We start from the raw sequence: 24,281 nt of genomic DNA, 5'->3' as shown, positions 1-24,281 counted from the left end.
ATTTCAAAAGCTTTGTCGTCCTGATGTTATCAAGCAATAGATTAGTTATTACAGCCTTATATCATTTTTACAGTTATGAAAATATAGGTGGATGAAGACAATAGAATCATGAGAAATAAAAACATTTAAAGGAAAATGTGTTTTTTGAGTTGGAGGAATGCTTTAATATCTGCACCAATAGTCATTAAAATAAAATTCAAAAAAAGAAAGTAAAATTATACTGGGAACTATAAACACATAAAAAGGCATCTTCATTACAAAACAGATCGAGACTAACCATTAGTATAATTAGTATAATTCTTAATTATGAGAGCTTCTCTTTGATATAATTAATTCCCCCCTTTATATTTGTTAGTAACTATACACATCAAACTGTGACCATGTCTTAATAAGCTTACTAGTTTTGTTGCTATGTGCAAAATATGGAAATAGTCTATATCATAGTGTCCTCAGGTGATAAGATGCAGTAAATATTTTTAATTACTTAGAAGAAATTATTGCACAAAACACATACCAGAACTGTTTTAAATAAATTAATTATTTGAAATGTAAAAATCAGGTCTCTGTAGTGGTGTTTTTTTTTGTTTTTGTTTTTGTTTTTTTGTTTTTTGGGTCATACTCAGCAGTGCTCAGGGATTACGCCTGGCTCCACTTTCAGAAATTGCTCCTGGCAGGCTTGGGGAATCATATGGGATGCCAGGATTTGAACCAATGACCTTATGCATGAAAGACAAATGCCTTTACTTCCATCCTATCTCTCCACCCACTGGAGTGGTGGTTTTTAAGTGCTGGTGAGCTATCCAAAAAGGGTTGACAATCACTTCTATACACAACACTGAGTAGTCAGAAGCTTTGCCCTCTACATCAGCACTAAAAATATGCACCTTGATTTATCATTTACAGTATCTTTGCTAATTACTTTGTTTTGATGTCTTTCTGCCATGATAAACTGTATGGTGAAAGGAATTTTTCACAAATACTCGTTTTCCTCTTGGTCTTCCAAATTTCATCTACATAGCTGATTTGTGACTAGAGTGCTTTAAAAAAATTGATTTGAGTTGAGTACTATTCTTTCAGATCCTTATTTTGTGTCAGAAGGATCTAATATCCAGGAATATTTTTCCTTAATTTCAAAAATTTCACTTAATAAAATTTCACTTAGTTAATGAAATATATGTATGTGTCCTCCATGGATTAAAATAACTCATTTTTTGCCAAAATGAGAAAATGCACTAATTTACTAAGAATAACTTGTTCATGTGTTAACCACTATTTTGTGTTTTGAGCTATCTTTAAATTTTTTTGAGGCACAACTTCCATCGCATCATAGTAACCTCAAATTATTTGTCTCACCAAGAGAGGCAAATAATAAAGTAATGTGTTTAAAATGTTAAAATAGTCTTGTCAAGATCTGACACAATCAAAAGCCTACTGAAGATTCATACTCAATCTTTGCTGTTATTTTAGGATCGTTGAACTAATTTGTATATAATTGCCCCAGTTTTTATAGACTGGCCAATTTTTATGAGTTTTGTTTTAATAGTCTGATAACATTTCTCAGGCCAATATTTTTATCTTCCATTTTCCACTTATAAACAAAAGACATTGTGTGTAATAAGCTGCATTTTCCAGAGTATTCATTAAGAGAGACTCCCTGTCCAATAAAAATAACAAAGCTCTGCTGGAACAGACATCCTATATGGAATGCATAACTGTCATAACCAGTGTTATATTTCTGTATAATTTGCCATAACATAGCCTAGAAATGTATTCAGATTTTTAAACATAAGGATCCCTGACCTTACCACTGTAATATGACACCATGAAGCAAAAAGTTGTGAAATACTTGAATATTTACATAAATAAAGATAAGAAACCTCAAAATTTCAGGCCAAACAGTTTCTTTTTAATATTTTTAAGTATTGAATATTATAATATTTTGAATATTTGTGATTTTTTGGATTACTTTATAATGGTATTCCTTTCTGATCATCCAATAAATGTCCCTGTTTGTGTTAATCTATTCTAACTATATTTTCTTTTATTTTAGCACACTTGCAGACAAAAGTTTTATGACTGAAATTAAAGTAAATTTGTGTAGCACATTACTATGTTTTTAATGTTTTACTAAAATATGTAAACTTTCATTTTTAAAAATGGGTGAATTTTTTAATAAATGAAACTGAATAAAAACTGAAACTAATAAAATGACCATTTGTATAATGATTTCTAATTCAAAAAGTGACAGACCAAAGACAAACTAGCTAACATTAAGAATGACTTTTAGGTGATTCTAAGATAAGATAGAGGATCATAATGAAGTCAGACTAGACGATGCCTTCCAGAACTTCAATACACTAAATGATAATCAATGACCATTATGACAAACCAAACAGACCAAGACAGTCAATGCTTTATAATTTGCCATTATTTTTTTAAATTACTTAGCTGGATTTAATTGTCTTCTAATAACTTTTAGTTAGAATAGAGATAAATGGATGTTTGTGGTAATAAATGCATATAGAATATCGTTAAATATCTTAAAAAGTACAATAGTGCTTGCAGGCTAGCAGAGTCCAGCTATCAGAATATTTATCATCATTATGTTTTAAATTAACTAATTTATTCATAAATGTTCCTGATTTCATGTGCCAATGATCCTCAACTCTGAGACACCAACTCCCATGCCTCGAAAATTAGACTTTCATTTCAAACTTTTTTGTAAAGATAGTGTTATCTCCTCCCTCACAGTATTATACTCACACTGTTATTAAGATCAGATGGAAATTCAAAGACACTGTCTGACACTTACGAAAGGCATTATTACCTCAGAAACACAGCACATACTATACCCTATTATGTGTTCCTGTGATGCAATAGAGTGAGTCCTGATACTTTTAAACCTTGTAGAATTTACTTTCACTTTTAGAAATTATATTAGACATTCTGAAAGAAAAGACATAATATTGTATGAATTTTTCTAGCAACAGTTCATTCAATAAAAGCAATAATCTATCTGTGCCTGTTTTATATTTTAATATACTATAGACAACAAAATGAAAGGTTTTTTGGCATTTTAGTATGTTGATATTTTTAGATTTCTAGAAAATGGCAAACTGTACAATATTAAGATTTTACTTTAATATCCCAAAAGAGTCCATAATACTTATAAAGACCTGAAAAAGGCCCAACTTTTTACAATAACTTGAAATTGACCCACACTATATCGCAATAAAGATATCGTTTTATTTATAGTCACCATCTCATACACTTTTATTGCTTTTAGTTTCCTAAGGAACATAACTGTCCTACAAATTTAATATAGGAAAAATGTCTTTCAGATATCTTCCTATTAAAATTATTTAGCGTATAACTCAATTATTCAGGTGCATATTAATAATTTACTAATTCGCTGCTGTTCTAAGTATAATAATATAACAATTTTTCATCTTTGAAACAATATAATAGAAGTTGTATCTGTAAAACAATGCTCCTTTAATTTTTTTAAAACATTGTTACATTTTAAGAAGTTTTCTAAAATCCAGGTAACAAAATATAGTCAGAACTATGATTAGATCTTCATTTTTTAAAATACCCAAGATACTATGAGCTGGTATAATAAGAGCAAGAAGGAAAGACTCACAGAATAAGGGAGGGAGAAGAATCAACAGAATTTGGCACATGTTATATCCACTTATCAGAGCAACAGTAGGGTAATAATAAACTAGGGAAGGAAAATAAAACTATTTTGGGTTCAAGCAAGTTAAATCTCAAAAGTGTAGTTTGAAGAAAAGAGATTCAAGCCAAGGGAAAGATAGGAGTAGTGGGGCCAGAGAGATAATATAGTGGGTTGAGAGTTTGGTTTGTATGGGTCACCTGAATTTCATCACCAGCACCACATATAGTTTCTTAAGCACTGCCAGGAATGATTCAGTGAAGACCCAAAATTAAACCTTGAGCATGGGTAGGTGTGACCCACAAACAAAACAAAAGAAAAAAGAAAAAGAAATAAAGTGGGGGGGGGGGGAGACGTAATTAAGCCTTAGTATACCCCAAAAAGCATTCATTCTTTAGCATTTAAGTCAGGAAAGATACTCTAATGCATGCAGTACTATGATAAAGGTTATAGAAGATGTCAAGAGAATAAGCCTGTTAAACCATTACTCCTGGCATTTGGTACAAGTAGATGTAGGATGAAAATAAGCAGATGTAGCAGAAAATAAGCAGGCAATAACTCTTTTTTTTTAAGTGTACAGGAAAAAATTCAAGTGAGTTTTTTTTAAATCTCTAATTAATTAGTATAGCATTTTGACCTTGATATAGTATAATTTACTATCTATAATTATAGTATCATAATCCAAATAAGCATCACTCTAAGAGAGTACTACATGACACAGTACTTTTATCCTTAATTTAATTTGTGCAAACATTTAATATTTTATGTTGGCTTAATATAATTTCTCTCTAGAGATAAGTAGATTTTTTTCTTGTTAACCAACTATTTTTATGAAAACATGCAATAGAATGCAAAAATAGTTTCTTTAGTCAATTTAGGATAATTACCTTCCATGTACATACTACAAGTGACTTTGAAGTTTATACTTCAGGGTTAATATTAATTCACTTATAGAAATAACTATAGATTAGGTGTACTTTGTATGTTTCTCTGAATAAAATCTGCCATCCTAATAATACCTCTAGCTACTTTTAGACATTTTCATTATAAAATTTCCACATCTCACAGTTGACCATAAATATAAAGCTTTATATAGTTATAAATTATAAATTTCTAATCTAATCAATATGAACATCAAAGGAGACAGGTGAGTCTGAGAGGAGCAGAATTCCCTATAATACATAACGTATTATATTCTTGAACACATATAATTTCAAGTTTGGCAGTTAAAATTTGGTTTTCGTGACTTAGTTTACAATGTATCTCTGAAGTGATTAAAGGCATGAATCATAGTCAAAAGAAGACATTTTATAGTTCTATCAATGTTTCTACCTAATAAAAAGGAAATAAATGAACTCTTACTGCTTACTTTGAACTAATCAAAATGAACAAAATAATTCTTATTCTTTGTGTTCTTTAGCTTTATGATGCTGCAGGCTGTAACTTGTTTTTATATTTTTCTTTAAAAATTATCTGAGTAGTTCTCAAACAATAATTTAAGGAAAACCCTGACCGGTTGAAGGGGAAATCTGTTTAAGTATTAATTTTTATTTTAAGATGCCAAGACTGAAAAACATATATATATATGATTTCTCAGTAACTACATGCCTTTTACAAATTGCAGCAGTTACATCAAAATTCACCACCTACCATTAAGTATACTAAAATATCTAAGTTCCTAACATATCTAAGTTCCTAGCTAGTAACATATTTAAGTTCCCAGAAATGACACCTTAAGTTAAAAATACTTTATAAAAGAATCTTTTATAATTTCTTCTGTTTAAATCTAAGAAGATCAGTAAGTCTGATTCAGAAGACTCGTCGTTTTCTTTCTATTATCACATAGATAAGATAAAAATATTTCCTCCATCAAAAAACAAAAGCACTCCCAAAATCTACCAACTCACATACCTGACTATCCCCACTCCTGTCCCAAAGATGAAAAGAATCACATCAGACAGGAAACATATTCTTTAGATTAGTGACAGGTGCAGAACAAGCACACCAGTCAGCCTTCATTTTTTAGCATTGTGAGGTATGCTCAGTGACAGAGGACACAACTCTTGCTTTTTATTAAAGTGACACACTTCCTTTCAGACCGTCATCTACACATCACCAAGGAAAAAAAGTTCTTAAACAATAAAACTGTTTGATCTCAAGTTAAAAGCAAGACTATTGTTAAAGTATAAAAATCTCACTACGAAGGTGTAGGATGGTGGTTAATAACAACAAATGATAGTAGAGCAGATTAGTCTAATTTAAAGATTTCCTTAAGAGAAAAAGTTGACTCCATCCTGACATTTTTTTAATATTTTAAAAATTACTTTATTTCAAGACCAGGTATTAGATAGTTGATCACAGTACATCTATTTCCAGGTAAGTGGGAGAAGGAAGGAAGAAAGGAAGGGAGGGAGGGAGGGAAGGAAGGAAAGAAAGAGGGAAGGAGGGAGGAGGAAGGAAGTAGGGAAGAAGGGAGGGAGGAGAAAGGAAGGAAGGAGGAAGAAGGAAGAAGGGAGGGAGGAAGGAAGAAAGCCTTCCTCACATTTTCAAATGGAAGAGTAAACTTAATCAGAAGATAAAATGTAGTCTAGAATAAAACAACTTAGATTTCCACAATTATAGCTTATAGCAGCAATTGGGGGCTTTGAAGGGTTTCATGGGTAAAAATATCAAAGTTCTTTTACCACTACCAAAGTAGTACTATTTTTTGTCAGTATCATTTTTTTTCTTTCCATGCCAAATAAAAATGTCTAGTTGCAAAACTAGGACATGATTCAAGAACAGTTTCTAGAAAATGGGAAAATAAGAAAACCTCTTAACAGAAATTGGTTTGTAGAATTTACCTGTTCTGATCCCAATTGGCAGCAAAAAGAACTAGAATCTTCCTTCCGTAGTGGTCCAGATTGGCCAAGCCTCCAGGGAAGCCATCCTTTAGTGCCTGCTTGATGCCAGGGTCAGTGGCCTTGAAGCTTTTGAACATATCTAGGTTCTGCTGCCTGTACTCAAAGTATTGTGCCAGGAGGCGAAAGGCCTCAAAGTGATGAAACTTCCTGGCCCGCAAGAAACGTAAGATGAAGGCATCATCCGTGCGCAGAAATCCAATGTCTGGCCTGGTAATGACCATATCCCTCACCTCCTGGATGTCCTGGTGTAAGGTGTCAGGGTTCTCATTGAGTTCCAGTCGAGCTTTCTCCAAGGTCTCAGGAGAGAGACCTGCCTGTAAATGAGTCATTGTTCTGCTGACTCCAAAGCCTTTCCTTCTCTTCGTCCTGCTGATTGTCCCACAATCAGCAAATCTCCACCACCCACCCTCTGGCTTCCAAAGACTCAGCTATGGCCTGGTTTCCTCCTCTTCACAGGAAATGATTTGTCTTTGTGTCCAATCAAGCACCCTGTTGCTCTGGTTTTCCAACAGCTTTCCCAGGAAGGAGATAAACTTCTTCCCCGGCCCCTCCAAGCCAACGACTGCCTTGGATTCCCCTCTGCCAGGTCTTCTAGAAAGATGTGGTCAGCCCAGGTCTCTCCACTTCTTGTCCTTTCTGGCACCTAACAAAACACTCTGACTCTCAGACAGCAGGGGTGATGCCGAGCCTGGCACTGTCCTCTTCTCTTGCAAGCGGCAATAAAAACAACCCCCACGCACATCTCAGCCCCAGTGCTGAGACTGAGTCCACGGGATCCGACAGAAAGCTGCGCCTGCCTTGGATAACGATGGGAATTGGATTAATAATAAGGAGGCTCTCCAGCGCTGCGCTCCGGGGCGGGGAGAAGGAATCCCTGCTAAAACAAAAAGGAAAGAGGAAAGGGAGCTTTATAATTCCTTCTGTTTACCCAAAGATGTTATTTTAATTAAAATTTAAAAAAAAAAAAAAAAAGCACTCGTGAGGTTTTATCTTAAACGACCAGGATCCAATCATTGATGGCTCAGAGCATCAGGCACCTTCTCTCCTGTCCTCTTAGATGCGCCCCGATCTCCTAGGGCACTGGGAGGGTTTGGGGTGGCCTTAGTGCCAGCGTGGGCTCCCCCTCAACCACCCCCAACTTCAGCCTCTGTCTTGCCCCTTTATTTCAAAGGACTGGCCTTGAAGTGGGGGTGGGGAGAGGCGGTCACTCCCGATACTCCACCACCCCAGTTCCAATGATGGGGATGTGGGGAGGAGGAAGAGGAAGAGAGAATGAAACCATCTCTATCTACCTTTTTGCCATCAACCCCAAAAGCGCGAGAAAAGAAAGAGCAACCGGCTCCTACCAGCAGCACCTCCAGAGTCGGGGACACTAAGCAATGCGGCACTCCCCGGCATCCATCAGCTTCGGCGGCGACGGCAGCATCAACTCCTCCCGATGGGATGGAGCGAGCGGTGTCGAGGGGTGGCGGCTGGGACCCAAGGCGAAGACCACCTGGGGGGAACCCGTGGCCACATCGTCCTCTAGCAGCCTGCTTCCTTCCTCGTCCAGTGAGAGGGGAGCAGAGAGGGCCACCCGCCGTCACTGGTGCACCCCGGCCCCACCGTGCTCGCCTCCGGGAGAGAAGGAAGGGAGGAAGGGAGCCGGACTCCAACGCCGGGGTGGCAAAGGCCACCGGGGCAGCTGTCGCCTTTGTGGGCCTGAGTTTTCCAGGCTGGAAGAGCACTGATGTAGGGAGTCAGGTGTGCCCCTCCGGGGCGGCGGAGGCTGCAGCTCCGCAGCTGCTAAAAGAAGATTCAGCTCAGCCCAACTCCTCTCTAATTATCCCAGCGCTGAGCTGGGTGCTTACGTAGCAACCAGCTCACGCATGCACTCGGCTCCCCTCTGCTCTCTCTCTCTCCTCTCTCTCCTCTCTCTCCTCTCTCTCTCTCTCTCTCTCTCTCTCTCTCTCTCTCTCTCTCTCTCCCTCCCTCCCTCTCTCTCCCTCCCTCCCCCCCCCCCTCTCTCTCTCTCCCCCCACCCTCTCCACCCCCTCATCTTCCCATAGGATGACAATCTCAGATTGAGTTGAAATAGCCTGAGCCCCAAGTTCAGCCAATTTGGTGCACCACTCCTAACAAGGAGAGGACAATGCCTTGCCAGGTGGGACAAGGATTCCAAGCAGCCTTCCAAAGCTCTCCTACAGCCTATGTATGCAGGACCCTGGAGAGCGCCAGGCAGATAGTAATTTACAAGGAGGGAGCCGAAGGTCAGGTTTCTAATGCCTGTGCTGTCTCTGAGGGGTAGCAGTACTGAAATGTTTTGTACTTAGCGCTTTGGCGACAGCAATGTTGAATTTAGAAAAGAAGATCGAAGTTGTTCCAAAGCATCTTGTTAATGATGAAACCCCTGGGGAAAGTTAGAGGAAGAGTAATCAATCATGTATTCTGGCTACTAGATTCCTATTGAAAGAGGGCACAAATAAACCCATGGCAGAAAAATTAAGATGTTAGGGAAGGGGAGTGGAGGGAAATATCCAAGAAAGGCAAAATATTTTCTTTAGATAGAATTTCATCTCTAGTAAAGCATTTCTGGAAATGCGGTTGTCCCCTAAGTTTTACACATCTGTATACTGGACTCATTCATGATTGTTAGAAGTCTTTAAGATCAAAACGACTGACTATAGGTTGGTATATATTACTGACTATGTCACAAAGAGCAAATTAGTAATTTCAAGGTAATATATTTACTGTCATTATTTACTGACGTATCATTTTCTATGACTTGATAAAAAGGCCTCATTTGAAGTTAGAATAACACTAATCTTTAATAGTTATTACAATCCACCAATTTAATTGAAGCATGCCTTTACATTAATTAAATCAAAACAAAATAATGTAGACTTTAAAATGATCACATGGACAAGAACTGGATACTGAAAGGAAGTAAAGTGAATGACATGCATGATACCCTTTCAGTTACAGTTTTGCAAATTCAATGCCTACAGGAAGAAGGGTGGGAAAGAGACAGAAAGAGTGAGAAAGTGAGGAGGAAGAGGAAAAGAGAGAGGCTTCTTTTTTAAGTATGGGCTGCAAGGTGTGTGTGTATGGGGAACAGGGATATTGGTGAAAGAAAATGTGTACTAGTGAAAGAATGGTGTTGGAACATTTTATGGAACATTGTTGGAACATTGTATGAAAATAACCATCAATAATTTTGTAACTGCATATTAATGGTGATTCAATTTTTAAGGAAAAGATTAATAAGTAAAATATTTATGTTTATTTACAGAAAAAACTATAAAATATTAATAAATATTTTATATAAATAATTGTACTAAGGAATAAATAAAATGTGCTACAGAAATAAATAAAATGTTCCAAAGATGACTGCTATGTCTGAGCAATAAATTACTTTCACTTAGGTTTAGGACCTTACACCAACACTCACAAAACTTTGCCTAGGGAGACAGAAAAATAGCACAGCAGGTAGGGTCTTTGCCTTGCACTTGGCCAACCCAGGTTCTATTCCTGCATCCTATATGGTCCTGAAGCCCAGAAGTGATTTCTGAGCACAAAGCAGGAGTAAGCCTGTGGCTGCTTAGTGTGGCCCCAAAACAAACAAGCAAAAAACACTAACTAGCTTATTAGACTTTCAAGTAGAGATAAATCTCATATTTTAAAACAATATTTTTATAAAGAACTGTATAAAATAAAATTTGCATGTCTTTTATTTAGTTGTAATATTTTATCAGATAGTAACCAATAGAATTGATTAACAAACAGCTATGAAATATCATTGGGCTGGAAAACCAATATCGCAGATAGAGGACTTGTAACCAGCCAAACTAGTTTGATTGCCAACACCCTATCCACAAGCCACATTGGAATAACTTCTGAGTACAGAGTCAATAATAATAAGCCCAAAACAAGAGAAAAATCCAATGTGAAGCAATTCTATTACTTACTATATGATAAAATATTACAACTAAATAAAAGTCATGCAAATTTTATTTTATAGAGTTCTTAAAAATATGAGATTTATCTTTACTTGAAAGTCTAAAAACTAGTTTTATGTAATATAATAATACAGTATGGTTGTTTATAAAATATATAATGTAATAATACAGTATGGTTGTTAATAGGTCAATTAGAAACATTTAAAAATATTTAATCATATTTACAAAATATTAACTCTACTTTTTAATAATTGTGCTATCATGTTCTGCTTATGTACTACAAAGAAAATAACTTTGCAAGTTCCCATCCAGATATTGTAAGTATCCAGAAAGCCTCCTTTTCCTACTCCTGTATTAGCTACAATCACATTCCCAACAAGAAAACCTACTGCTATCATTTTGAAAGTTAGTGGCTCATTTATATCTTAAACTGTACAAATTAACTGCTCCACAATATGTAGCACAATATGCTACAATTTAGGGCATTTTTAAGTTAAATGAACACTAGCTAATTTAGTGAGTGACCATTTACTTTGTGAACTTCATCCATATTTTTGAATAAATTCATTTTACTTTAATTTACTAATGATTAATAAAATTTTATTTTTTAAAAAATGTATACTTAGTCTCCTTGTATAGCCTGGCACTTAATGTATTGAAGACATTAACCATTTACACCAGGTGTTTCTTTGTACAGTTATTCTATGAACCAAATATAAGTAATATTATTCTGTATTTATACTACTTCTGACTTACTTCAATTAACATAATATATTCTAGATATCAAAATTTAGCTAATGTGTTGAGTGCAAAAAATTTTTGCCATTCAATTAGTTGTCTATTAATTTTAGCCTGTGTTTCTTTTACCATACATAAACTTTTTATTTGATGTCTAATTTATTTAGGTTTGATGCTATAACTCCTGTCATTGGCATCCTAATGTCAAATACTTTTTTGAGGTGTAAGTATTGGATTGTTCTGCTTATGCTTTTTTTCAGTAAACTTTATGGCTTGTACATATCTAGGAACAATTTTCTGCTTGTATGAAACAAATAGTCAAAATTAGGTAGCTATCAAATTATTTCCCAAATGATGTGCCATTGTCTCCTCTCCTTTGCAATCCATGAGCTTTCTTTCAATGATCCATGTTTTCAAAGGCTCTTATGATGAACTTCTTTAACTTTAGCTATTTTAATTCTGACCACTGTTATTGCACTGTGCTTTGGGTATGCACTTACATGATCACTATCTATGTTCAGAAAAAATTTTTGTTGCTTTGGCTATTTTTTAATATTTTGTATAAAATGTTATTTCAAGAATTTCTCACATTTTTACAACAGTTTACATGCTCTTATTTTTAACTTGTAGGGTTTCATGAGCCTTTGTAAATTGCATCATTGCAAAATTATTTGTTTTGCCCTTTCTAATCATATCTTTTGTTTGTCTGGGAATTTCAGGGAGGGTTGATGTGTTTTTGGGTCACATATGGTGGTGCTCAGGGATTCTCCTGGCTCTGCACTCCGAACTTACTTCTGGAGGGCTCAGAGGACTATATAGGATGCCAGGAATAGAATCCTGGTCAGTAAAGTCAATGGCAAATGTCCTACTCAGTATAATATCGCTCCGGTCTCCACCAGTATTATCTTTTAATTAGTACAATTTTAAAATCTAATACATTAAAATTTATTTTGAACTTCATTTATTTCATTTACTCATTCACCTTTCCTACTATAAATGGTACGTTTTAGGTTATATTAAAGAACATTTCAACATCAACAGATATTTCCTGAAATTACCTATCAATAGCCATATGCACCTAATTCTATGTTTGTACATGAGATAATTCATTCTTTTACTTAAATAATACCCTTTACTGTCTCTTTTACTACAAATATGAGGTTGAAAATTTATTTCTTTCACTGTTCTTATGTCACTTTATTAATATTGTACTCACAGCTTACTACTGGCTTAGTCTGGGATTTCTTTGTAATGGTGGGAATGAACCTAGGTTAACTACATTTAAAACAGGCACCTTATTTGCTTTGTAGTCCTTTAGAACCTATGACTATTTTTTTTAAATTATAACCTTATAACAGTATATATTACCTAAGAATAAATTAAGGCTTGTGATAATGTTTTCTCGCTCCAAAGAATATTTGTATTAGTGACTATCAGTGACTGAGAATATATTGGGTACTAGAACTTCAGATGAATTCATTCTATTTCAAGGAATAAAATTATTGATGCATTTTCTATGAAGGCAAGTACATTTCCAATTATTTGACCCAATACCTATTTCCTGGATTTCTAAAGCACTCAAAAAGCATTGGTCAGTCTCTCAAAATCTAGGAAGCCTGCCACTCTTCAATAATAAAATATAAAATACTCTGAAGGAAAAAGTGACACAAAACACTAAATGTAATGTTTTATTTAGGTTTTTGTGATATTATGTAATTTGCTTTCTGGTATTTAAAATTAGGATTGGTTTTGCTGATTATCATTTCAAGATTTTTATTGCAGGATTATTGATTTACAAAAATTTTAAGCTAACATTTTGCTTAAGAAATGGCCTATTTAAACCTGTCCAAATTGTTTTTATGTTAGATATAATATTGTATTGAAATTTGTGATTAACAGAATATAAAACTATGGCATGAGTTACAACTGCATTATTGAATCATCAATAGATGTTCATATAATATGAAAAATAAATATACTTTAGAACATATTTCTGAATTTCTCCTGTGGTATTTCTTAACTGCCTATTTATTCCACCTTCTAAATTTTTGTCATATGAAGTTAATACCTGAAGTATAAGAAAATATTTATCAATTAAACTTTATCAAAAAAATATTTTAATTTTATTTAATTATTTTTTCTTACATTGTTATTTTTTCTTACCCTTAGAAAGGGCCTTTTGGTGGTCAGGCAGTGACCAGAAGGAGGCATTAGTAGTGTGGAGTATTCCAGGGTAGATCAAAGTTCTCAAAATTCATCTTAAATTCTAATGTAAATATATGTAAGCACATGCCAACAAAATCCTTCTTTGTAATGTGGGAGCAGGGCTAGACATCTACATATGGGCAGGAGATTTATTTAAAATTACATTTTGGGATCATTTTATATTTATATACAATGTTATTAAATAGTACAGAACAATCTAATGCACACTTTGTCTTTTTTTTCTTTTTTTTTTTGTTTCATTTTGTTTTGGGGCCACACCCGATGACGCTCAGGGTTTACTCCTGGCTATGCACTCAGAAATTGCTCCTGGCTTGGGGAAACATATGGGACACCTGGGATTGAACCCAGGTCCGTCCTGGGTAAGCACCGTGCAAGGTAAGCCCCCTACCACTGTGCTACGCTCCGCCTCCTATTTTTCTTTTTTTAAAACACTGTGATTACAAAATTGTTCATGATTGAACTTTAGTCATAAACTGTATACCACCCTTCACTGATGAGCATTTTCCACCATCAATGTCCCCGATTTCCCTACCCGCTACCCCCTGCCTTTCTCTGCGGCAGACATTTTGCTCCTCCCTCGCCACCTCTTCCTTTTTTTCTTTTACAACTCTGTGATTTGAACTATTGTTAATGAAGAAGTGTTGTGAACATCACTTTACCTCCATCCAATAACTAGTTATGTCCAGAAGGATCAGTTTCAACTATCATTGTCATGGTGGTACTTTCTGTATCTTAACTGCACTGTCTCAAAATTTGTGACAAGCATCTTAATGTGGACTGGTTCTCCTGGTCCACATCTCTATTGTCTTTGAATATTTTCATTCTATCTTTTTGCCTTTAACCCTATAAATAAATGAGATTATTCAATGTCTCTCCCTCTGACTCATTACATAATACTCTCCATATCCATAATGTATAAACAAATTTAATAAAATCATTTTTCCTAACAGCCGAATAATATTTCATTGTACATTTACCTCTGTTCTTTTAGTCAATCATCTGTTCTTGGGCACTAAGGTTGCTTGAGGTTCTGCTTCAATGAGCATAGGAGTGCAGAGGGCTTTTCTGTATTGTGCTTTTTATTTCCTAGGTATAGCCCTAGGAGTGGTTATGTTGGATCATATGGGAACTCATTTCCAGTTTTTTGAGGAACATCATTATTGTTTTCCAAAAAGGCTGGACTAGTTAGCATTACCACCAGCAGTGAATAAGAGTTCCTTTCTCCCCACATTTGTGGTGTGAGATGATAACTTGTTTTAATTTGCATCTCCCTGATAACGAGTGATTGCTTATGTGCCTTTTGGTAACCTGTATTTCTTCTTTGAGGATATGTCTGTTCATTTCTTCTTCCCATTTTTGGATGGAGTTAAATGATTTTTCCTTACTGAGTTCTACTTTGTGTATCTTAGCTATTAATACTTTATTTTATCCCTTATATTAATCTTTTAAGCCTTATATATTTTAGATACTAATTCCTTATAAGTTGAGTATTAAATGAATATTCTCTACCATTCCGTGGATAGTCTTTGTATCCTACTCACTATTTCCTATGAAGTGCAGAAGCTTCTCAGTTTAATGTATTCCCCTTTATTTATCTTTGCTTCCACTTTTTGGACAGTGGCATTTCTTCCTTGAAGATGCCTTTAGCTTCATTGTCATAAGTTTCAGGTCTAATATCAAAGTCTTTAATTCATTTTGATTTGACCTTTGTGCATGACATTAGAGATTTGATTTCACTTTTATGCAGGTAGTTGAATAGTTCTCCCAAAAATACTTGTTGAAGAGGCTTTCCTTGTTCCACTTTATACTTTCTGTCTCTTTATAAAAGATAAATTGATCATATATCTATAGATCTTTGAATATCTAGTCTACTCCATTGATCTGAGGATCAGTCTTTATTTCTGTACCATGCTATTTTGTTTGTTTGTTTGTTTTTGTTTTGGGGTCACAGCCAGTTGAGCTCAGACTTTACTCCTGGCTTTGCACTCAGAAATAGCTCCTGGCAGGCTCGGGGGAACACATGGGATGCCGAGATTTGAACCACAGTCCGTCCTGGGTCAGCAGCATGCAAGGCAAACACCCTACAGCTGTGCTATCTCTCTGGCTCATGCTTTTTTTTCCTTTTTCTTTATTATTTTTTTTTTGCTGTGATATTTCTTTTCTTTATGTTTTTATGATAATTTTTATTTTGACCAAAGTGGATTACAAATCATTCACAGTAAAAATTTTAGGTATATAGTGACATTGAATCTGGGGCATTCCCATCACCAATGTTGTCCTCCCTCTCCCCACTAGCTCCCAGCATGCATCCCGTATCCTCCTCTTTTGCTCCCCGGGCTGCTAGTATAAGTAGTCCCCTCTGTGTCTAGCTTGTTATAGATTGGGTATCGAGCCTCTTGTCATTGGCTTTGGATTTGGTACCTAAGTCTGATCATTTTTTATTTCTACTCAATGTTCATACGACAGTTTGGTCTTGGTAACCTCCATTATTTCCCCCTCAGTTTGTGAAGTGAAACAAGATGGTTCAGGTTATGTGGTTCTATTTGAAGGAAAGAAGAAAAAAAGGAGGGCCAAAAATCAAACAAGCAAAAACTGGGAGGAGTCCTTCTTGAGTTTATAAATATCTGTTTAAGAGAAGAAAGTAATCACAATCCAAACCGAGAAATCGACCAAAATAGGTAGGTAAATAAAAATAATAATAACAATAATAAATGAAGGTAATATATATATATGTATATAAAAAATATCCAAGGTTTTGTGCTTTTTGCATTTTTGTTTTTTTCCCTCTGCCCTGGCACAGTAAATATTGGGGTCATTCGAAACGGAATTCACTTGCCCTATGAGATATGGGGATTCTCCGTCCTTGGAGTATACTGTCATGGGATCAGTTCTAGTCTTTGCTCAGGATCATTACTCTCCCGGTGGTGTTTTTTTTTTGTTTTTTGTTTTGTTTTGTTTTGTTTTTTTGTGTGTGGAAGACTTCTGCTTTGTCCAGGGTGATACATTCAGAGCTCTGTGTTTAGTGGTCTCAGTATCTGTACAGATCCTGAGGTGGGCCTTATGGTGAAGTCAGTCTTTGTGAATCTAGAGGTTCTGTTGCCTCAGTGCCATTTGAATCCATCTTCTGTGGTTGGTGATCTTGGTCTTTGCACTGAACCTAGGATGGCATCTAGGATAGTGTCTTTCTTTGTGCTTCCAGAAGCCCCTTTCCGTTACAGTTGTCTCTGCCGGACCTTTGGAACTGGGGATCATGCTTATTCTCGGTTTGGATGTGATTATTGAAATTGTTGTCCCCAATTATTCTTTTGTTTTTCTCTTCCTTTCTTTTCTTTCGTTATGTGCTACACCATGTTTCTTATTTCAAGACCACGACGAGTTTTTTTGGTTTATATGTTTGTTTGTTTTTGTTTGTATTTTTTATCAGTTTTTTGTGGTGCTTATCGATGTAACTGGAGACCTCACTGGATATTTGACACTTCTTTTAGTACTGATGGGGTGTTTCACCTTCTTTTTCTCCTTCATTTCCCAAATCGATGAGGAGAACCCCTAGAAGGATTCTGCCCATTTTTGGGGTATTAGACTCTTACCCCAGTTTACTCATTTTCTCTTTTTCAGGCAAAACCACCCAACTTGAACTGCTAGCCCTGCCCCCACTTAGAGGGGGAAATAAGGGAGGCACCAAGACCAAACTGATGCAAGACTACTAAGTAGTAGGTCAAATACAGAGGGGATCACATATTCTAGCCACCCTGGGGGGGAGGGAAGAGGAAATGGGAGGTAGGACAAAAACGGAGGTGTAGGGAGGACAATTTAGGGATGGGAATCCCCCCTGATTTTATGTAAATATGTACCTAGAATATTATTGTCAACAATATGTAAGCCACTATGATCAAAATAAAAATTATATAAAAAATAAAAAAATAAATAAAAAAAAAACGCCTGATCCAGAGCAGGCAGGGGAGGGTGGGTGGGAGGGTGAGAGAAATTGTTGACATTGGTGGCAAGAAATGTGCTTTGCTGTATGAAGTAAGTCAAAGGGATAGAGAGAGAGAGAGACATAGAATAGTCTCACTTATCTATGGGTTTTAAGACATTATTGTAATAATGCGCAGAGATGAGGGCCAGAAGGACTGGCTCATGATATGAAGCTCACCTCAAAGAGGGGTGAGTGCAGTCAGAGAAATAACTACACTAACAACTACCATAACAATGTTAATGAGTGAGAGAAGTAGAATGCCTGTCTTGAATACAGGCGGGAGGGGGGGTTGGGAGGAGGGAGATGGGGGCATTGGTGGTGGGAATGTTGCAATGGTGAAGGGAAGTGTTCTTTTTGTGACTGAAACCCAACTACAGTCATGTTTGTAATTACAGTGTTTAAATAAAGATATTATTAAAAAAAAGAAAAGAAAAGAAAGAGAAGAAAGTAAAAAGAAGAAAAGCATAGCAACAATACAAAAAAGAAAATCAAACTAAAAACCCGAAAGGCACCACAACAATAAATACAACAACCAAACAATAATCCTGGTCCCAAAATAAAAACAAAACAAAGCTCAAAAACATAAAAAAGCAAAACAAAAACAACAATAACAACAATAAAAACCATGCTATTTTTAATGACTGATGCTTTAGAGTATAGTTTAAGGTTGGGGAAAGTGATGCATCCTCATTTTCCCATGAATTGCTTAAACTATTCAAGGATGTTTATTGTTCTATACTAATTTCAGTAGCGTTTGAACCACTACTTTAAAAAATGTCATAGGTGAGTGCAGTTGGAGAGATGACTACACTGAAAACTATCATAACAATGTGAATGAATGAGGGAAGTAGAAAGCCTGTCGTGAGTACAGGTGTGAGGGGGTGGGGAGGAGGGAGATCTGGGAAATTGGTGGTGGGAATGTTGCACTGGTGAAGGGGGTGTTCTTTAAATGCTGTAATCATACAACTATAATAATATTTGTAATCACAGTGTTTAAATAAAGAGAATTATAAAAATGTCATGGGTATTCTTATAGGGATTGCATTAAATCTGTGCATCATCTGATATTAGTATGGCCACTCCAGATTTTTTATGGGTGTTGTTTGCTTGGATGGTTTTTCTCCAGCCTTTTATTTTGAGTGTATGCTTGTTCTGACTATTCAAGTGCATTTCTTGTAGGCAGCAGAAGTTTGGGTTGAGTTTTTTGATCCATTTAGCCACTCAGTGTCTCTTACCTGGTGCATTTAGTCCATTGAAATTGAGAGAATGAATTGTCCTGGGATTTAGTGACATTTTTCTATCGAAGTTTGTGTCCCTGTTGGTCAGTCTTGTCTTAAAGTAGGTCTTTCAGTTTTTCTTTTAAGACTGGTTTTGAGTCTGTAAATTTTCTGAACTGCTATTTTGTCTATGAAACTATGTTCTTCCTTCAAACCTGAAAGTGAGTTTTTCTGGGTGCAGTATTCTAGGTGAAGCATTTATTTCATTGAGTTTTGTCACTATGTCCCACCACTGCCTTCTGGCCTTGAGTGTTTCTGGTGACAGGTCTGTGGTAAATCTCAAGGATGTTTCCTTGAATGTAATTTCTTTTTTTGATCTTGCTGTGTTCACAATTCTGTCTCTATCTATGGGGTTTGTCATTATGACTAGGATGTATCTTGGGGTGTTTTTTTCTGGTGTCTCTTTTAGTTGGTACTCTTCAGGCATTTGGAATTTGATTGCATGTATTATTTAGCTCAGGTAGTTTCTCTTTACTGATGTTCTTGACTGTTGATTCTTCCTGGAGATTTTTTTTCCTGGGTCTCTGGGACTCCAATGACTCTTAAATTGTTTTTGTTGAGCTTATCATAGACTTCTATTTTCATCTGTTCCCATTCTTTGAGTAATTTTTCCATTGTTTGATAATTTGTTTTAAGGCTTTTTTCCGGTCTCTTCTGCTGTATGGAGTTGTTATTCATCTCATCTTCCAGTGTACTAATTCTACCCTCAGCTGCTGTTAACCCGTGGGAAAGCTTATCCATGTTTTTCTTCAATTCATCTACTGAGATTTTCAGATCTGTTATTTGACCTGAAATTTCAGTTTGGAGTTTTCTGAGTTCTATCTTCATATTCTCTTGGTTCTTATTAGTGTTCTCTTCTATACTTTTTTTGAGTTCTTTGAATATCTTCCATATTTTGACTCTAATCTCCTTATCTGAGAGACTGACTAGTCAATTGGCCATTTTTGTTCATCTGAGTTGCTGACTTCATTCTCTATGTCTGGCGCTGGCCTGTGTTGTTTTTCCATTGTCACACTTGTATTGTGGGTTTTTCTACTTGTTGTGGTTGTATTCTTTGGCTAAATGATGCACTTCTCTGGCTCCTCCCTTTCTGGGCATGTAAACTCATCCAGGGAAGGCTAGCCATTCACAGATGAGCCACATACAGGATAAAATCAGGCTGAAAATGCAGCACAGCACAGAGGACAGGCAGATAGGGGTGCTGGCATCTGAGGTCCAGCAGAGTTCAGCGGCTTCCCTTTTCTGGGCATGTAAACTCACCTCCAGGGAAGGCTAGCCATCCACAGATGAGCCACACAGAGGATGAAATCAGGCTGAAAATGCAGCACAGCACAGAGGACAGGCAGATAGGGGTGCTGGCATCTGAGTTAAGAATGCTTCTATGTATGTAGTTTCCTTTTTTGATCTTGCTGATTAAGTATTCTATTTCCTTCTGTTATTTTCATCATTGTGACTAGGATGAGCTTTGGGTTTTAGTTTATTTAATTTTTGCTGGTATTTTGGGACATGCATGATATGGTACATGTATTCAGTTCTGAAACTTCTCGGAAATCGCAGAAGCCTTTGACAATTGCTTTTTCATAGGGATTTTTCTGCATATGGCTCTGAGACACTAATACTTCTTATGTAGAATTTATCCCAAAGGTCTATCGTTGACTGTTCACTTACTTTGAGATTTTTTTCCATCTTCTATTCACTTTTTTTAAAGCTCTTTTCCAACATCTGTTGTATGGAAGTATATGATTCATCTTTCAGCTCACTGGTCCTATTCTCAATAGCTGTCACTTTGCTGGTGAGGCCTTACTGTGAGTTTTTCATCTTGCCAACCTAGTTTTTCAGACCTATTATTTGTTTGAAGTTTTCTCATTTCAGCTCTCATATCCTCTTGATGGTTTCTGTCCCATTAGTTCAACAGTTCCTTTAAGTTTTTTGAACATCCTCCATATTTCCTTTCTAATATCCTTATCAGCCTGTATAGGTAGCTGATATTAGTTGAGTCCTCAGAACTATCATCTTTATTCTCTAAGTTTGGTGGGTTCTGTGTTATCTTTCCATTGTAATCATTGCAATGTGGTGGTGTTTTAGTGTATGTTGTGAGGAAGCTTCTTCCATATAAGAAATATGCAGCCATGGAGAAAAGCAGCATGGCTGTAGTCTTTTCTTGGTGCTCTCACCTGAGTTCACAATAAAACTTTTGATTCCAAAAGATACCCACTATCACCATAGCTTCTGGTCTCTGGTCTTGCCTGTCTCAAGGCCAAGCTTTTCTCTCAGTTCAGGAACCTTAGTTCAAAATACAGACTTGCTCAAGGTCCTCTTTAGGTCACTCAGGATGTATGGCCAGGGTCATATGAAAGGATGTCCATAAACAGAATAGCTGCATGGCCTCACTGCCACTGCTGGCCATCTCATAGCCAGCAACTCACAGCTGTGGAACCATTGCCCTTATTGCCAAATTCGGATTCCTACTGCCTTGCTTAGCTTTCCTTGCCCAGTTCACTCCTTAGTGCTAATATCCATAAGATTAGCTATGCAGAAGGGCCTCTAACATGTTTCACAGTTCTCAGTCCTGCTGTGGACCATCTTAGGGTACAAATCAAAGCCAGAACTCCTGTCTCTGGAAACACTGGTGGTAGCCACTTCCAGCACTGCCTCTGTTGCTGAAGTCTGCCCCCACCACCATGTTTTGCTCCAGCAATCTCCCTAGGAGCTTGTTTCTTAATCTGATGACTGACCTAAAAAACTTCTTCAGGAGTCTGGTCCACTGTTGCTAAGCTTGGGATTTTCAAGAATTTTGCACTTGGGATTGCATGTAGATGAATCGTTCTTGGCATCTCCAGGTTCCTCTGCAATGTTTCTGCTGCAATCATACTGCTGCATTGACTCTGCCATTGTTTTCTCTCTCCTCTCATGCATACTTAAACCAGCTTCCCTCAGTGATAACATGTCATAATCATGATTTGACACTAACTCTGTCAAGAGACATAACATTACAAAAAATATATATGTGTAATCATATAGACAGATAGTATAGCCTTTTCTTGAAAGGACCACTTTTATAAATTATAAATGACCCTTACACTCCAAAATTAATATATGCACCAAAATGATAGTTTTTCCCCCACAGAGGGTTCATAACCAGTAGACTCCTTTTTTTAAAAAAGTATTAAAATAGTGTTTAGACAGTCTTAATGATCACAAAAATAATTTACAATATTCATTGTGGTAGGTAAGGCAAAATTCTTTCCTCCAAGGTTTACTATAATTCTCTCTTTCATATCTAAATATTAGCACAAATAAGTTAAAAAATTTAAATTAGGAAGATTTTAGTGGCTTCTCCAAAACCAAACACTACAGATTTAGTATATTTTATATCATTATATCATTGCATTAAGAGAGAAATTACACCTTTACAAAAATTGTAATAGAAATTTGATCTATCTATATCGCTGATAACACAAATGTTTCTCAAAGACCCTGTGAGCTACAGTGGACATGATTACCTAATTTACCTTATTTTTTTCTCTGAGAAGTTAATATACTCAAGAAAATAAATATATTAAAACTTAGTGACTTATAGATTGATTTTTAAAATATACATATAACTATTTTAATCTTATTTTTTATCAAAGATCCCTATAAAATTATTTTGTGTATTTTGCAAATTTTACTCTGTACCTTTAATAATTCTATTATAGTAATACAGATTAAATTGTATTAAAATAATTGTCAAAATCCATTCCAAGATAGAACACTATATAAAAGGTTTGAGAGTGGCTTGCATGTAACTGTGTATATGTATATACAAGTTTGTGTGTGTATCTGTGTGTACTTCTGCACAGAAAAAAGGGAAGAAGATCTAGATAAAAATGCATGAATCTTGGCTATTTAAACTGCAATGAGTATCTACATATTAGAGTAGTAGAAGAAGATACATTAAGTTCCCTAAAGTGAGTACTACAACTTAAATTGTAAAAAGTAATCGGAACTAAAATAATTTAAATAAATAGCATAATTTACAGAGTGTTTTAGAGTTACTATTTCTGAAATGAATTCAATTGTATCCTTGCTCACAGATGGCAATAAACATACCTATAAGTAAATGTTCCCCCTTTGGTATGTCTTATTGATAGATAAAAACAATTTCAGATGGACAGAAAAATAGTACAGCATGAAGAACATTTGCTTTGCATGTTGCCAGCTGAATTTGATTCCTGGCATCCCAGATTGTCCCCTGAGCACTGCTAGGAGTATTTCTTGAGTGTAAAGCCAGGAGAAACATTTGAGCATTGCCAAGTGTAGCCTAAAATCAAAAACAAACAAATTCAGTTATGCCACATGTTCTTACTTTGAGTCATATGACTTCTGTTGAAATATATTTTCAAATCAACTGATCAAATATGAGTATCTTTCCTTTGCACACTAATGATTTTGTTCTCAACAATATTAAAATGTCTATTATAGAGTCATTTTTATTAGTTATTGTCTAGTAGGATCTGGTTTACTAGAATAAAAAATGCAATTATCTAAATTTCACAAAATTTAATGTAAAAATTTTATAAGTTCATAAAACTTTGTAGCTACATGCTCAGGACATATTAAGGAGAAAAAGCAGTAAAGGAAAGTATGGTTTGTAAATCTAAAATAATCCTCATATTTCTCAAGAATAGGTCACTTTTTAAATTGAATTAGAATAATTAAAAGTGAAAAAGGGCCTACAGTCATGACACCCATCCATCTGACATCTCAGGTATGCAACCCAAGAGAGTGACCTTTGGGCCCTGATATCAACTCCAGAAACTCCAGGCTGACAGAGTCACTGCCAATCTTTTCCCACAAACTTCCCTCAGTCAGCCACCCATCCTGAAACCCATCTCAGAACACTTCTTTAAATAACAATGAACATGAAATGGCATTATACCAATCTAGCAAATGCAAGTGATGAAGGGGGAAAGTATGAATGACAATGGCAGTTGGTATATGGAGAGAAACCTAGGTAAATACCACTCCCACCAAATGCCTGAACCTTGTAGACAAGAACCTAAAATCAACACTTAATGTTTTTTTTTTTTTTTTGGTTTTTCGGGCCACACCCGTTAGATGCTCAGGGGTTACTCCTGGCTACGCGCTCAGAAATTGCCCCTGGCTTGGGGGGACCATATGGGACACCGGGGGATCGAACCGTGGTCCTTTCCTTGGCTAGCGCTTGTAAGGCAGACACCTTACCTCTAGCGCCACCTCGCCGGCCCCAACACTTAATGTTTTAACAACAGAAATCAAGGAGGCATTAGCCTGTGAAATAAGCAATCTGTGATGAACAACTCAAACAACTCAAAGAACTCTTTCAGTAGATGAGAGAATTCATACAAAAGGAATTGAAGGAACTAGAGAACATGTTAGCAAGCCATAGGAGAATTATTACACAGGTAGAGAAATATATAGAGAAACCAAAAAAAATTACAAACAAGGGTTGATAAAAAAAATAAGTCAAAAGAGAAAGGAGAAACAAAATGATGGAAGAAAATGTAAGGTACTTAATAAACAAAG

At 35.9% G+C, this 24,281-nt stretch overlaps 1 protein-coding gene across 2 annotated transcripts in view; it reads right to left on the bottom strand.

The window, feature by feature from the left end:
* Positions 1 to 8,105, bottom strand: part of CLVS2 (clavesin 2) — a 57,621-nt gene extending 49,516 nt beyond the window's left edge. The window contains exons 1-2 of one of the 2 annotated variants that reach the window (XM_049771133.1): positions 7,872 to 8,105; positions 6,520 to 7,456 (exon numbers count right to left, since the gene is read on the bottom strand). In XM_049771133.1, coding sequence (XP_049627090.1) covers positions 6,520 to 6,908 — 389 coding nt within the window. In that variant the 5' untranslated portion in view covers positions 6,909 to 7,456; positions 7,872 to 8,105. The remainder of the gene's footprint in view (positions 1 to 6,519; positions 7,457 to 7,871) is intronic. The other variant, XM_049771134.1, reaches the window with a different exon arrangement.
* Between the last annotated feature and the right edge of the window lie 16,176 nt (positions 8,106 to 24,281).

The sequence above is a fragment of the Suncus etruscus genome, chromosome 4, assembly GCF_024139225.1.
Source record: "Suncus etruscus isolate mSunEtr1 chromosome 4, mSunEtr1.pri.cur, whole genome shotgun sequence".
NCBI classification, from domain to species: Eukaryota; Metazoa; Chordata; class Mammalia; order Eulipotyphla; family Soricidae; genus Suncus; species Suncus etruscus.
The sequence above is the reverse complement of the archived record's forward strand: the minus strand, read 5'-3'. Positions and strand labels throughout refer to the sequence as shown.